Genomic DNA, 14,977 nt, shown 5'->3' with positions numbered 1-14,977 from the left:
ACAACAAGCGAGGGCTGCTGGGAAACAAAAACATCCGCCTTTAGCTTCTATGAAACCATTGTGGAGCAGAAGGAGAGCGCGCAACCCGTTGCTAATAGCCAGGAGGTTTCTTTTTATTTGTCAGGCTTCATAAGGGGAAAAAATAGGTTCCTTCTCCTTTAAACCTCCCCACCGCCCACCCAAGGAGGAGCTATGCTTCCCATCCCATAATGCTCGGCTTCTGTTCGCCGCACACCCCTCAAGATGGCTGCTGTTACTCGCTGGTGCAAAAGGTTTTGCAAAACCGGTAAGGGCAAGATCGATGTTGGAGAAGTTTTGTTCTCCTGCAGTTACTGGTTGCTAATAACTGCCCCTTTCACGCGTTGCATTTTCTCCCCTTCAGCCTCGTGGGGATTCAGTGCCCTACATCTCGCCCTGTTGAAATCCAGAATCTTAATAATTTTCTTCCCACCCCACCATCCGAGATCCAGCATGTGACATTTCTGGGGTGGTCTTTTTTTTCTTAATTGGACAGACACTGTGGCGTGTCCAGTCATTCATTTCAAGGCTAATAAGGTGTTGCAGAACTAAAGGCAGCTGCATCGATTCTTTAAACCCGTGCATCGCTCGAAGGACTCTTGTGGGGAGAGCTAGGCTCAAAGTTCCCATAAATTCGGGTTTCGACCCCAACCCAGCCTGGCCTTTCCACAAATGTGTGATTGAATTTGTAGTGGCAAGGGAAATTACCCAGTCTGGCACCGAAGGGGAAGTGAAGTTGGTGGGCATGCAGATTGCGCTATCATAGAATTATGGGGTCCTCTAGTCCAACTCCTTGCAATGTAGGAATCTTTGGCAGAAAATAAATTTAGTTCGGTCTTTTAAAATGCATCATCTGTCATTTGTCGTTCTTGTGAAATGTATTATTGGCCATTGGTATGTTTGTTGACTATGGTAACAATCTGGAGAAAATCTGCCCATATTGGGTTTCCTACTGAGGCACCCAAAATGCAAACTGTCTATAAAAAATATGAATGGGAGGCAGTCCTAAATTCTTTGTGCCTCTGATGCCATAACAGCAAAAATAATGTTCCTTACCACTTTGTTCCTTGCTATAAATTATATACTCAGAATTTATATTTACCGTATTTTTCCATGTATAAGACAAGCTTTTTTGACCGAAAAATGAAGTTCAAAATTTAGGGTCGTCTTATATACGGGTAGTGCTGGGGTGGGGACGACGGGCCAGTCGCCACTTAAAATCTCGGGCTCGGGCTTCATTCCGGCGGTTGAGCAATTTTCGGCATTGGCTACTTGATTGTTGGGGAGGAATGCCGAAAATCGCTCACCCGCCGGAACGCAGCACACAACCGTTCGCATCTCAGAAACCACCTATCAGCTGCCTGATCGCCACCAGCGGCCACCAATCATACTCCCACTTGCTGCGACAAGGGCAGCTGTCTGTTGGCTGCTGCAGTGGCAATCGAGAGGGCTAATGGCGGTGATCGGGCACCTGAAAGGTGGTTTCTGAAACGCAAGCAGTTGTGTGTTGTGTTCTGGCAGGTGAGTGAATTTTGGCATTCCTCCCCAAATAACCCCCCCACCAAAAGCTCAGTCCCCCCTATTTTCTAATACAGTCATACCTCGGGATGAATACGCTTCGGGTTAGGCAAATTCGGGTTGTGCTCCGCGGCGACCTGGAAGTAATGGAGCGTGTTACTTCCGGGTTTCACCCCGCGCGCATGCGCAGACCGTCAAAATGATGTCACACGCATGCGCAGACACGGGTTATGTTCGCTTCAGGATGTGAATGCGGCTCCGGAATGGATCCCGTTCGCGTCCCGAGGTACCACTGTATAGAGGTCATCTTATACATGGGGGCATCTTATATACGGAAAAGTACGGTACATTAGGAATAGACTGTACTGTTATCCCTCCAGGCCATTAACATTTGGTAAACCCCCCACTCAAGCTGTGCTAAGAATTCCTGTGTGCAGACACATTCAAAATTGTGCTTTTGAACCTGTTTCAGCTCATCTCTGATGCTGAGTTACCAGAGCTGCATGCAATACTTTAACTATAGGCACACTATAAATATGTAGAACAGCATTCGGATGCTTGTTTGTGCCTTTAATTTTTCCGCCTTCTGCTGTAATCTGTAATTTAGCTGGCTTGCCTGAGTCACAAAGCTTTCTACTCTGTAAGTGTCTATTAATGTTGCTGTCTGTTTCTGGAGCACTAGTTTGGAATGTGTGGATTAGTATGTGGAGTGGCAACACCTGAGGAAGTGAACACTAGGATTCTATGCTTCCCCTTAGCTCAGTTTTTTATGGTTGGAAAGGATGGGATTACACAGTATGAGAGGCCGCAGAATGTCCTACATTTGGGGGTGGTGTCTTGGGGGGGCCTAGCCTTTCTGATTGTTCTGCTTTTCCATTGCTCCAGACTGGCTGCCCACCCTTCAGCTTATTCGCCATGGCTCCAAAGCCGTCACTCGCCATTGGAGACCTATGCATTTTGTGCGTCAGAAGCTGATGGAGGTGACAAAATACATCCCACCAAAGCCTTTGATTCCAGAGAGGTGCATCAAACCCCAAGTGAAACAAGTTGAAGAGGTAACAACACAACACACCCTTCTGCGCTGATTGTTACTGTCTAAACTCTATGGTGCAGAGCCCTCAAAATCATAGAGTAGGCTCTCCACCCTTCTTTATCCATGTTTTTGCCAACTGCAGCAGGGCTGGTATGAACTCTGAATTCAAATGATGTCTGATGTTCTGCTCTTTTCCTGACCTTTCACTGTATTCCTTTCAGTGCCTGCTGAAGACATTATTATATAGACAAGCCTATCCCACCTACACTGAGAAAGTTTCAGGCAATTTTATTTGTTTTAGTCTACTTTGCTGTGGTTTTAATGTTCTGTATCTTTTAAGTTACGGTTTAAAACTTTTGGTGATAAATTTATTGCTTTATCTGTAAACTGCTTTGAGGTTTTTCAATATAGCTCTGTGGGTGTGTGGGTGTGTGGGTGTGTGCGCGCGCGCACACACACACACACACACACACACACATATACAGTGGTACCTCAGAAGTCCATTCGACTTCCAAAACGTTCAGAAACCAAGGTGCGGCTTCCAATTGGCTGCAGGAAGCTCCTGCAGCCAGTTAGAAGCTGCGGAAGTCACATTGAACATTTGGGTTCCAAAGAACATTCGCAAACTGAATGCTCACTTCCAGGTTTGTGGCATTTGGGAGATCCAAGGTACGAGTGTGTGTGTGTGTGTGTGTGTGTGCGCGCGCACACACACACACACACACACACACACACACACCTTTTGAGGCAGAATCATTGGCAAGCCTTGTCACTTTGGCTCTTAACTGTTTGCCCCAAGTGAAGGATTGGAGGTACACAAAACAGATCACTGAATTTTTGTTCTGGAAAATGAAGTCCTTGAAAAAGGACTCATTTGCAGAGAATCCTCTTTAAGGACTTGAATTGAAGGAACTACTTAGAGTAATGCAAAGGTGTCTTATTACCTAATGGAATTCACTCTCCTATGACAAACAACTTTTGAAACTTTCCTCATTGCTATGTGATACAGGGAAGGCTGCTCATCACTCTAAAGTTGGTTTCCGTAACTCACAAATATATATTTTATAAGAGTTTGCAGTATAGAAGTAAATAAATAATAATGAATGATAATCACTATAGCAGGTTTTGCACATGTTGCCTGTTGAGCCTGGATATAGCTCAGTTGGTTAAGAGTGTAGTGCTGATAACGCCAAGGTTGCAGGTTCGATCCCCATCTGGGGCAGCTTCATATGCCTGCATTGCAGGGGGTTGGACTAGATGATCCTTAGGGTCCCTTCCAACTCTGTGATTCTTTGAAGTCACAGGGATAAACCTTCATAGCACGAAAACTTTCTAACGGAGTTCAGGCTTCAATGAAAACATTTCATTTGGTTTTAATGCTTCACTAGGTATGCACAGAGCATGGAAATGCCCTGTTCCCTGGGCAGGGTAAGTAGATCTAAATCAGTTGCTTAAATCATCGGGAACACAATGTCAATTTAAACCACTGATTTAAATCAAGTTTAATCTAATTCATTTGTTTTCTGAACAGGCATGTATACTGCTTGGTATTGCTGTTCAATTTGCAACTGAACAGAACCTTTATGTTACCTACAGAGATAACTCAAAACCTCTGCACTCTGCCTGTCTTTCGCAGCACAGGATTTACATCTGTGTAGCTTTTGACATCTTTGTGGCTTTTCAGTGTGGTGTAGTGCTTAAGAGTGGTGGACTCGTAATCTGGTGAACTGGGTTCAATTCCCCGCTCCTCCACATGCAGCTGCTGGGTGACCTTGGGCTACTCACACTTCTCTGAAGTCTCTCAGCCCCACACACCTCACAGAGTGTTTGTTGTGGGGGAGGAAGGGAAAGGAGATTGTTAGCCGCTTTGAGACTCCTTCGGGTAGTGATAAAGCGGGATATCAAATCCAAACTCTTCTTCTTCTTCTTCTTCTTCACTCTTTTCAAATCTAATGGCAGCAAACAAAATTTATCGCCTTCCCCAGGAAAATGGCTACCTGAAGCTGTTGCGTCGAGATGTCGAACAAGCATTCCACGAGAGTAAAATGATCGCTATCTGCCAGTACAACCAAGTTCCTGCAAATGACATGGTACTCATGGGGTATCGACTGCGGAAGTACAACATCCATGTCAAATACTTCCCCAATGAGGTACAGTTACACGAAAACAGTTCTTTTAGGAATAGAGAGGGCAATGTGCCTTAGAGCATGTCGCCTCATTTTCCCCCAAGCAATTTTCCGTATCCTGTGAAAGCAAAACTTAATCAGAGCTAAGCTTTGACATGCAAATTTGCTGTATTGGATATATAAAATGTTGCATGAGGTGCCTGTATTCATTGATACCTTGACGGACTTTGTATCTGGGCAGCAAATACAGAAACTGCTGTTGCTTAGGCATTTCATTAGAAAGCTCCAATTTCCAGCAAGTTTGGCGTGTGAAATTTTGAGACCCTTTTGGAGACGTCTGCTCAGAAACAACAACATCCAAGGAATTTTGAGTGAAATTTTGATTTGGCTGGCAAAATTCCCTAGAGGGCCTTCTCATCCCTTGCCCAATGTATAGCAGCAAAATATCAAATGGCAATTAGAGTTTGCTAAGTCCGCTGGCTTAGTCCAGTCCTACAGTATACTAGCCCAACTACTTCTCCCAGTCCCCTGTATTTTCTTCCCCATATCCCCCTAACTAGATTCAGCCTTTCCTTCAACTGAAGGTTGCCTTATAGCTAGTGGTGCCAGACTGCAACCCGGAGACTCTTCATGGTCCTTTAAAAGTTCCAACGCAGTAAGAGAGGTTGTAGTTACAGCATCACTTAACTCTTTTTTTTTAGAAAATCTTTATTAATTTTCACATAGACAAATATACATGAAATACATAACATACATAACATAACATATAATACAGAAAACAATACAAATGAATAAAAACAATGAAGTAAGAAAAGATAGAAATAACAAACATAAACAAATACAATATATTACACTTACATGAGAAATTAAAATATATAACTTCCAATAATACTCATTATACTACTTATATTATCTGTATTCACTTAACTCTTATTTCTTGACTTGTAAATCAAAACTGGAGTCCTGCCTTGGTTCAGTAGGTATTTCCCCCATGTTTAATTGGTTCTCTACTTCACCTTTCCAGGTCATGATACCCTTTCTTTCGGAATCCAAATATAAGAATCTCCTCCCTCTCTTTGTGGGGCGCAACCTCCTACTGATGAGTCCAGAAACGAGGGCACAGGAAATGCTGCGAGTCCTGAGGGGTGTGCCACAGATCAATCTCCTAGGTAATTGTTGAAAGATGGATGGCTAAATTCTGTGTTATCAAATGGATTCAGAAATGAGGACCAGGTCATGAGTTGAGTCATGCTGGAATGCAGATTTCCATCTGGATATTGAGGCAGTACTTGATTCATAACTCTTGTTGATTTAGCAAGCGTGGAAGCATCCCGATGGAATTTTATTATCAATTAAAACAGACTTCACAGGCTGGTAAATAGAGAGGCAAATGCAGCCTAATGCTCATCTCTGTACTATAACTTCCTAAAAGATTACGTCACATGCTGACTTTTGTAATATTATTAAATAGTCTTAAGCATCAAAGTGAATACAAAAGGCAGTTGTGGTGCAGTCCCTATTCAAAAGGCTTATCTTTGGCGATCGCTCATAGCCGAGTAAGATTGTCTTCCATGAACACGGTTTTAACAGTGAGTGTGTAAGTGACTGTGGAGGCCAATTCTGGATCCACACATCCTTCCACAGTGGGGACATAAGTTCCCGGGCGGGAGCAGATAACGGTGAGGATTTGCCAAGCGTGCCTTCCTCTTAGCACATTTCTCCCTTTTGTCCTGAGTTCAAGCACCTTCAAAGTCCATGACACCTTTGGTAAAGGCTGTTCTCCAATTGGAGCGCTCACAGGCCAGTGTTTCCCAGTTGTCTGGGTTTATACTACATTTTTTTTAGATTTGCCTTGAGAGAGTCTTTGAACCTCTTCTGTTGACCGCCAGCATTACGCTTTCCGTTTTTAAATTCGGAAGAGAGTATATCATCTGTATTCAGCTAATAAGATAGGAGTTGGGGAAAGAAATCAAGTGGGGGATGCCAGCAACAACAAGCGTGGATGGCAGAGGGGTGAGTCAGGCAGCAATGAAGGAAAGGCTCTTGATAACAGAGAGGAAACTGGTGAACATAGAGCTACAGGGAGAGGCCATAGAATGGTCTGAAGACACACGATGCAGATTCCTTACCAAAGCTAAGGGAACCTGGCCCTGCAAATTGCCTGGATGTGAAACCACTTGGAAAACATGCAAAGTTCTTTGGAAAGAAGAGGTGGGTAAAAACTGAGACTCGGGTGCATGAACCTGAATGCCCCGTGCTAACCCAGCTGTGTCTGCCTGGGTACCGAGACTCAGCACACCATTATTCCAGGTTAGTCCATGAATTTCAGTGCACCTCCTTTGAGTAGGACGTCTTTGGATACAACCCTATGTCTCCTTTTATAAATGATTGTCCTTTAAAAAAAAACCTATTCTATCTACAACCAGTACTTTAAAGTTTTGATTTGGCAACCCTCTTCCAAATCACTTTTTTTTAGTTTTTTATTTATACTTTTCAAATTTATACATTTCATTAGAATTACGATCAATTGAACATTTCAAAATTTGAGTTCCTTCTCCCCACCTTTCTGTGGTTCCTTAAATTTGTTTTTTAATACCTTCTGCATATCCAAGTTCATTTAACTTGCTCATTTAATTATCTACTGTAAATATATACTCTTATAAAACTTCAGGTTATTAAAATAATCCTGCTATTGTTTTTATCTGTTTACAATTTATCTGTAAATATTCAATAAACCATTTCAATTTTTTATAAAAAGTTTGTTATCTTGATTTCTTATTCTTCTGGTAAGTTTCACCATTTCTGCATATTCCATAAGTTTTTGTATCCATCCTTCCTTTACTGGGACTTCTGCTTCTTTCCACTTTTGGACAAGTAACATTCTTGCTGCTGTAGAAGCATATGTAAATAAATTTCTATACAATTTAGGTAGTTCTGTCCCCATAATTCCCAAAAGAAAAGCTTCTGGGGTTTTTTAAAATAAAAGTTATTTTGAACATCCTTTTCAATTCATTATATATGATTTCCCAGTAATCTACGATGAAAACAACCTCTTTACATTTCCAACATTTGTTTGATTTAGATATATACATTTTTGCCAGTTTACTTGGTGTTAGATACAAATGATATATCATTTTCATATACCGTACTTTTCCATCTATAAGACTCCCCCATGTATAAGACACCCCCTATTTTGGAGGGCTCAAATTTAAGAAAATGGGGGGAGATGGCACAGAACTGTTGAGCTTTTTTGGGGGGGGGAATTACCCTGGGTTGTTGAGCCTTTTTTAGGGGGAATTGCTTAAAATCGTTCACCCATTGGCATTGCAAAATCTGACTCTCCCTTCGCCAGCAGAAGCTGACAATCGCCCTCCCTATTGCCTCAGCGTCAGCCAATCAACACCACCCATTGACGCAGCAACCAATAACACACACAATAGCCGCTGATGGCCGCAGCAGCAACCAATCAAACATCCACCCTATGGCACTATCCATGTATAAGACGACCCCCTTTTTCTATCATGATTTTCACAGAAAAATACCTAGTCTTATACACGGAAAAGTACGGTAATTTTCCCTTAAACTATAACATGCTGTAAATTTTATATCCATGTTCCACAATCGTTCCCAAGCTTCCATATCTATATTATGACCGAAATCTGTCATCACTCTTTTTTATTTTTAGTACTTCTGAATGTTACTGATGGTGCCTATTTTCTCATCCTTCCAGGAGCTTGTGTTGACAACACCATCCTAAGCAAACAAGGTTTCGCAAACTATGCCAAACTGCCGTCCATGGTGACTGCCCAAGGGGAGGTTGTGGGTGCCCTCTCTCTCATGACATCCCAGACTAGCACACTTCTACAACGCGGCCCTGTTCACTTGACGTCCTTGCTGGACCAGTATGTCAAACAGCGGAACTGTGAATCAGTTGAAGCAAAGGAGACAGGGACTTTGGACAAGTCAGAAGCCCTTTGATGAACTTTCTTCCCATTTCTGCTCATCGCTTCAGGCACAACTTGTATTCTGTTTGTTGCATGTTTGTATCCTGGGTGGGGCAAAGTTGGATGGCTAAATTCTGTATATCAAGTGGGTTTGGAAATGAGGATCAGATCATGAACGAGGTATAGGCTGGAATGCAGATTTCCATCTGGATATTGAGGCAGTACTTGATTCACAGCTCTCGTTGATTTAGCAAGCATGGAAGCATCCCGAGGGAAGTTTACTATCAATTAAAACAGACTTCGCAGGCTGATAAATAGAGAGGCAAAATGTTAAATGCAGCCTAATGTTCAACTCTCTGGTACAGCTTCCTAAAAAATTATGTCACATGCTCACTGTTGTAATATTATTAAATATTTTTAAGCATCCTGCCGTGTGTGTGTTACTGTGTTGGGCTACAACTGGGATGAAGGTAAGCAGTGCACTGAATATAATCTGTGAAACCAAATAGGAGTTCTGTGAACTCAATGCATGCACATTTTATTAATAGGGTGTAACTCTAGTAAGTTGCTTTTGAGGCACTCCAGAGTGGATGAAAATGTTCACTTGCTCTTCCAGCAAGAATACCCCTTAATGGTTAATAGAAATGCTTGCTTACAAGATGTACTTGTTGTATTGTTTTGGGAGGGGGAATGGGTGATAATGAAATGTTATTTATGTAATGTATTGTGTAATACTGGCCTTTCCGGGATAGAATCCAGGGCAGTTTACAAAAACTGAAACAGCAAAAACAAGATAAAGAACATGAAATATGACTAAATAGATAGCAGACACATGATATAACAATATTTTAAAGTGCTAGGAAAAAAATGGATTTTTGCCAGGCTGGCACCAGTATACAGCAAGCCTCCCACAACTGGATCCTATCTCTAGAACAGTGATGGCTAACCTGTGCCCTGAAGGCAGTATTTCACCTCCAGTGGGTGTTTTGTGGACTCTCACGAGCCCCACAAAATTTGCCTTTAAAAAACACACAAAAAACCTTTTAAAAAAATACTGACTGCTCCCATAGGATATGATACAGTGGTACCTCGGGTTACATACACTTCATACACTTCAGGTTACAGACTCTGCTAACCCAGAAATAGTACCTCAGGTTAAGAACTTTGCTTCAGGATGAGAGCAGAAATCGTTCTCCGGCGGCGCGGCGGCAGCAGGAATCCCCTTTAGCTAAAGTGGTGCTTCAGGTTAAGAACAGTTTCAGGTTAAGAATGGACCTCCGGAATGAATTAAGTACTTAACCTGAGGCACCACTGTACTATGATACGATACTGCGATGCCAAAAGGTTTTTGTAGCCTCCAAACTTATTCCCTTAAAAAAAAATTTATTTTTTTTGCTTATTTCTCCCACTGTGATGCCAAACGTTTTTGGTGCCCTCCCCAATGCCATTAAAAATACCGTACTTTTTGCTCTGTAAGACTCAATTTTTCCCTCCTAAAAAGTAAGGGGAAATGTGTGTGCGTCTTATGGAGCGAATGCAGGCTGTGCAGCTATCCCAGAAGCCAGAACAGCAAGAGGGATCGCTGCTTTCACTGCGCAGCGATCCCTCTTGCTGTTCTGGCTTCTGAGATTCAGAATATATTTTTTTTCTTGTTTTCCTCCTCTAAAAACTAGGTGCGTCTTATGGTCTGGTGCGTCTTATAGAGCGAAAAATACGGTAAATAAATGTTAACACCTGGTTTGGCACTAGGCCATGGCCATTTGGTCACGTGGCTCCCAGATGGTTGGTCATGGGTCATTGCGGCCCTCAATCCCCAAAAGTTTATACACCCCCATTCTTGAGAATGAGTCGTACTTCAGATGAAACAGGGAACTGGGGGTTGGGGTTGGGGTTGGCAGGTGACTAGTCATCTAGTTAAGTCAATAGGCAGGATGTTGTGGAAGGAGTTGCTCCGTCAGGGGCTTGAATCTCAAGTGGTTTGGGGCTTTGAAAGCAGGCACCAGCACTTTGGATTGGGCTCTTTGACTGCCACACTGCTATATTATTATTATTATTATTATTATTATTATTATTATTATTTATTATTATTATTATTATTATTATTATTCTACCCCACCCATCTGGCTGGGTTTCCCCAGCCACTCTGGGCAGCTTCCAACAAAAGATTAAAAAGACATTTAAACATCCATCATTAAAAACTTCCCTAAAGAGGGCTGCCTTCAGATGTCTTCTAAATGTCAGAGAGTTGTTTATTCCTTTGACATCTGATGGGAGGGTGTTCCACAGGGCGGGCGCCACTACCGAGAAGGCCCTCTGCCTGGTTCCCTGTAACTTCGCTTCTCGCAGTGAGGGAACTGCCAGAAGGCCCTCGGAACTGGACCTTAGTGTCCAGGTTGAATGATGGGGGTGGAGATGCTCCTTCAGGTATACTGCTCAACTTACAATTTCATAGAATCATAGAATTGTATAAATTTAACAAAAGCATTGCCTGCACCCTTTCAAGCCTATTGTCATAGCAGTAAAGAGTAGGAATTTGCTTTTAAAAAAAATAATGCGCTGAGTGAAAACAGAATTGGAGGCTGTTGAATGGGATGTGGGGTGTTGCCATGACTTTGACGTTTCTGGCCTTTGTGCATCTTTGCTGTTGTTTCCATTTGAGCCTTTTGTGCCCTACCAGGAATGTACGGTTAAACAAGTCCAACCCTCTTTTTTCCTATTGCATTCCTCCAACTTGCCACTGAATGACCTGACAAAACACGTAGCCGTTTCTAGAATCTCTGTGGTCCCAGCATGAGTCATAAATGCATTCTGTGTGATAACAACCAGCTGTTCCTGAAAAGACAAAAATTGCTTTCCCCGCTGGTGGTCTGCCAAGTGACCAGTGAAAAGGCAATAGGCATGATGGAGCAAGTACTGTAGCAGTTCATTGCTCTAGGAACTCTTAATTTGTGAGGAAGGGTATGAGACTTCTGTAGTTGCCAGGCTCCTTTAATGGGGAGCCTTGACAGCTAAAGCAGGTTTGAAACAGGTTAAGATTTGTGGCATAATTAGACATTGGGGAGTGATTCATCTATGTTGTGGCTGGTTGTATCTGCTAAGCTTGTTTAGGAAAGGCATTCAGTGACAATTCCCGCCCGCCCGCCAATTGAGCACCTGTAGAGAGAGAGAAAAAGATTTGAAGAGAAAGGCTTTTTGAACTGAATACCATTTCTCCATAATCCAAAATACGCTTGGGCAGGTTGAGATTACTCAGTGGAGAATGTACCAACATCTTCCTATTTTTCAAAGCCTCAAGCAGGATAACAATTGTAACTCTGTTGAACACCATAAAAATGCTATAGAAATAAATGATGTTATTTCATCTCAGATTAAGCACTGACAATTAATCCTTCAGAATTAGGCACTGGGAGGCAGATGTGCTTGTTACACCAAATGAATCATAAGTCTTCATGAGAGTCGACTACATCATCAGCTGTAGAGGTTTTCCAAATACTAACCTCCAAAACATAACTTTCATTCCAAAGACTACACATCAGAGTGCACATAATTATGCTGTAATGGGATATAAAACTGCAAGAGGGGTTCAGAATTTCAAACCTCGGTGTATGGTAGAAAAGTGGTGACATCTAATCTTGGGACAGAAACTATTAGCCTAGCCAAAATAGGTGAAGAGCCAATGATAGCTAATCTGGACCACAAAAGTCAGGAAATGTAAATAAAGGTAAAATGGACAGATCCTGCAGACATAATTTATGTAGGCAAACGCAGGCAGTTCCCGGGTGCTCTCACACTCAAGTACAGGAATGGTGGGCCTCTGAAGGGCCTAAAACATCTGGAGGACTACATAACTATTGGCCATACTGCCTGGGATTGAAGCAAGTTGCGTCCAGCATCAACTGGAGGCCCAATGGTTCCACATCCCTCTTCTACTATATAACAAAAAAACGGAATCCAGAGGTAAGCTGTTCAGGCTGGCTTTGCTTTCAAGGATTACCTTTGGAGGAACATCCAAGGCTTCATAAACCATGGTTTATGGTGACATGGATAAGCAACTCCCTCCCACTGCACACTGGAATGCACTAGACCAGAGTTCCCCATAATGTCTGAAGCTGCCAGCTCTGGCTTAATGTTGATCAACAAATCAGGAAAATAAACCAGGAGAACATCCTTAAACGGGATTAATTTTGAGACACAGTTGTAGGGCTAAAACCTGCCCCTGGTCTCAGACTCTAGCATGAGCAAGGCCAAAGCGCAGATTTAGTCCACACCTTGGGAAATCCAGCTGATATGTATACAGCTGATGTGGTACATTGCTTTTAGGCACACAAACCATGATTGATGTTGCTAGGAGAGGCGAGGATGGTTTGGAAAGGCAGCTGATAAGCACTCAAAAAGTAAATACAGTATAATATAAAATCAGTGGGCACGGTCTTGTAAACAATTGTCTTGCACAAACCTTACTGACGTGAGTGGGAGAAATGAACTGATGCCCATCACGTTAATAGGGCCTCCTCAGGAGAACTTGCCGGATGATGTGAACAATTAGCACAGCCTAGGAAGCTGCCTTATAGGGAAACTACAATCCCCATCATCCCTGACAACTGGTCATGCTAGCTAGGGATCATGGAAGTTGTAGGCCAAAAAAACATATGGAGGGCCGAGGTTGAGGAAGCCTGATCTAGTCAGTAGTGGCTGGAGATGCTGGGGGACTGATCCTGCAACCTTCTGCATGCAAAGTGTGTGCTCTGCTACTGAGTGATGGGCCCTCTCAGTGATTCCTAATATATTGTTTCATATTTGTCAGGCTTCCTCAACCTTGGCCCTCCAGATGTTTTGAGACCAAAATTCCCATCATCCCTGATTACTGGTCCTGCTAGCTAGGGATCATGGGAGTTGTAGGCCAAAAACATCTGGAGGGCCGAGGTTGAGGAAGACTGATGTATGTGATTGTTTCAATGGTGGTGGATGTGGCTATCGTTTAGAGACGCTTCGTAGGAAGTGACTCATAGATGGAATAAAATAAACAAATGACTACTAGCCTCCTCTTTCTTTTTAACAGCTTGTTTTCGTTGTAACCGACAGTCCTTTTGTGGTACTTTAAAGGTGGACAGATATATTACATGGCACAAGCTATTGTGACCCAACCTGTTTTGTCGCACACAAACACGACCAAATATTTTAAAAACTGTGAGTAACTGCAAGAGGCACAAGCCTTTTATATATTTCAGGGCCATTTGGTCTCGCTGTTAATCCCCCGCACCCCAGAGATGTATATCTCTGTGAACTGAAGATCATCATTCCATGCACCTGACGACGGGGCCTCGCAATTACAAAAGCATACATTACAACAAATCCATTCTTTAAGGAGCCATTTGCAGCTTCTCTGTACTTGCACTGTTTGCTCCAGATAGGATCTGATCCCCCAAGCCTCTTTCAGAAGCATCGGTAATTATTTAAGTAGGGATTTTCGGATTATATATATGGACAGGGTTGAAAATGAAAGCAGTTTGCAGAGTATTTAACAGGAATAATTGCACACACGCAATCCAGGCGAAACTGAGGACTTCTGGCGGCGGCGGGAGAATTTTTGCATAAATACAAATATAGAGATTTTAAAAACAACTCTGGGGGGCACCCCATCCTTGGCAGCTCAGTAGGTACTGAGCATGCTTAGTGAAAGAAGAACATTTAAGGAAGGGGGTGAAACAATCAATGGAGTATCCTGGAAAAATGATAATTGGTTCTGACCAGTAAGCTGTTCCGCAGTGGAATGGACTCCCTTGGGATGTTGTGGACTCTCCTTCATTGGAAGTTTTTAAGTAGAGTTTGGATGGCCACCTGTCATGGATGCTTTGGTTGAGATTCCTGCATTGCAGAGGATTGGACTAGATGTTCTCCAGGCAGTGGCGTAGCATGGGTTGTCAGCACCGGGGGCAAGGCAAGTAATTTGCGCCCCCTAACCCATGGATTTGCGCCCCCTAACCTGTGGATTTGCCCTAACCCCAGATGTAGCGCCCGGTGCGGCCGGCCCCCCCTGCACCCCCCACGCTACGCCACTGTATCCAGGGTCCCTTCCAATTCTACAGTTCTGATTCTGTGGTTGGCCCTGTGTAGAAGAGCACTCCCGTTAGGACCTGAGGATAGGCTATTGCATAGCTGTCAACTTTCAGATTTGAAAATATGGGATCAGCAGCCTCACCTGTCCCGGGGACAGTCTACGGGATATCTAACAATCCGGGATAGCAGCGGGAAGCAGCGGGAAACGGCGCTGGAATAAGGGAATTTCCCGCAAAAAAAAAGGGAAGGCTGACAGCTATGGGCTACTGCAACATTTTGTT

The 14,977-nt window shown here is 43.1% G+C and overlaps 1 protein-coding gene across 1 annotated transcript; it reads left to right on the top strand.

Moving 5' to 3' along the window:
• Positions 1 to 146: 146 nt before the first annotated feature.
• Positions 147 to 9,065, top strand: MRPL10 (mitochondrial ribosomal protein L10). The gene is made up of 5 exons (XM_028701850.2): positions 147 to 286; positions 2,422 to 2,591; positions 4,555 to 4,719; positions 5,720 to 5,864; positions 8,426 to 9,065. Exons 1-5 carry the CDS (start codon positions 244 to 246, stop codon positions 8,671 to 8,673), a joined length of 771 nt encoding a protein of 256 aa, XP_028557683.2. The 5' UTR covers positions 147 to 243; the 3' UTR covers positions 8,674 to 9,065.
• The last annotated feature ends 5,912 nt before the right edge of the window (positions 9,066 to 14,977 follow it).

Source organism: Podarcis muralis, chromosome 13 (genome assembly GCF_964188315.1).
Source record: "Podarcis muralis chromosome 13, rPodMur119.hap1.1, whole genome shotgun sequence".
NCBI classification, from domain to species: Eukaryota; Metazoa; Chordata; class Lepidosauria; order Squamata; family Lacertidae; genus Podarcis; species Podarcis muralis.
The sequence above is the reverse complement of the archived record's forward strand: the minus strand, read 5'-3'. Positions and strand labels throughout refer to the sequence as shown.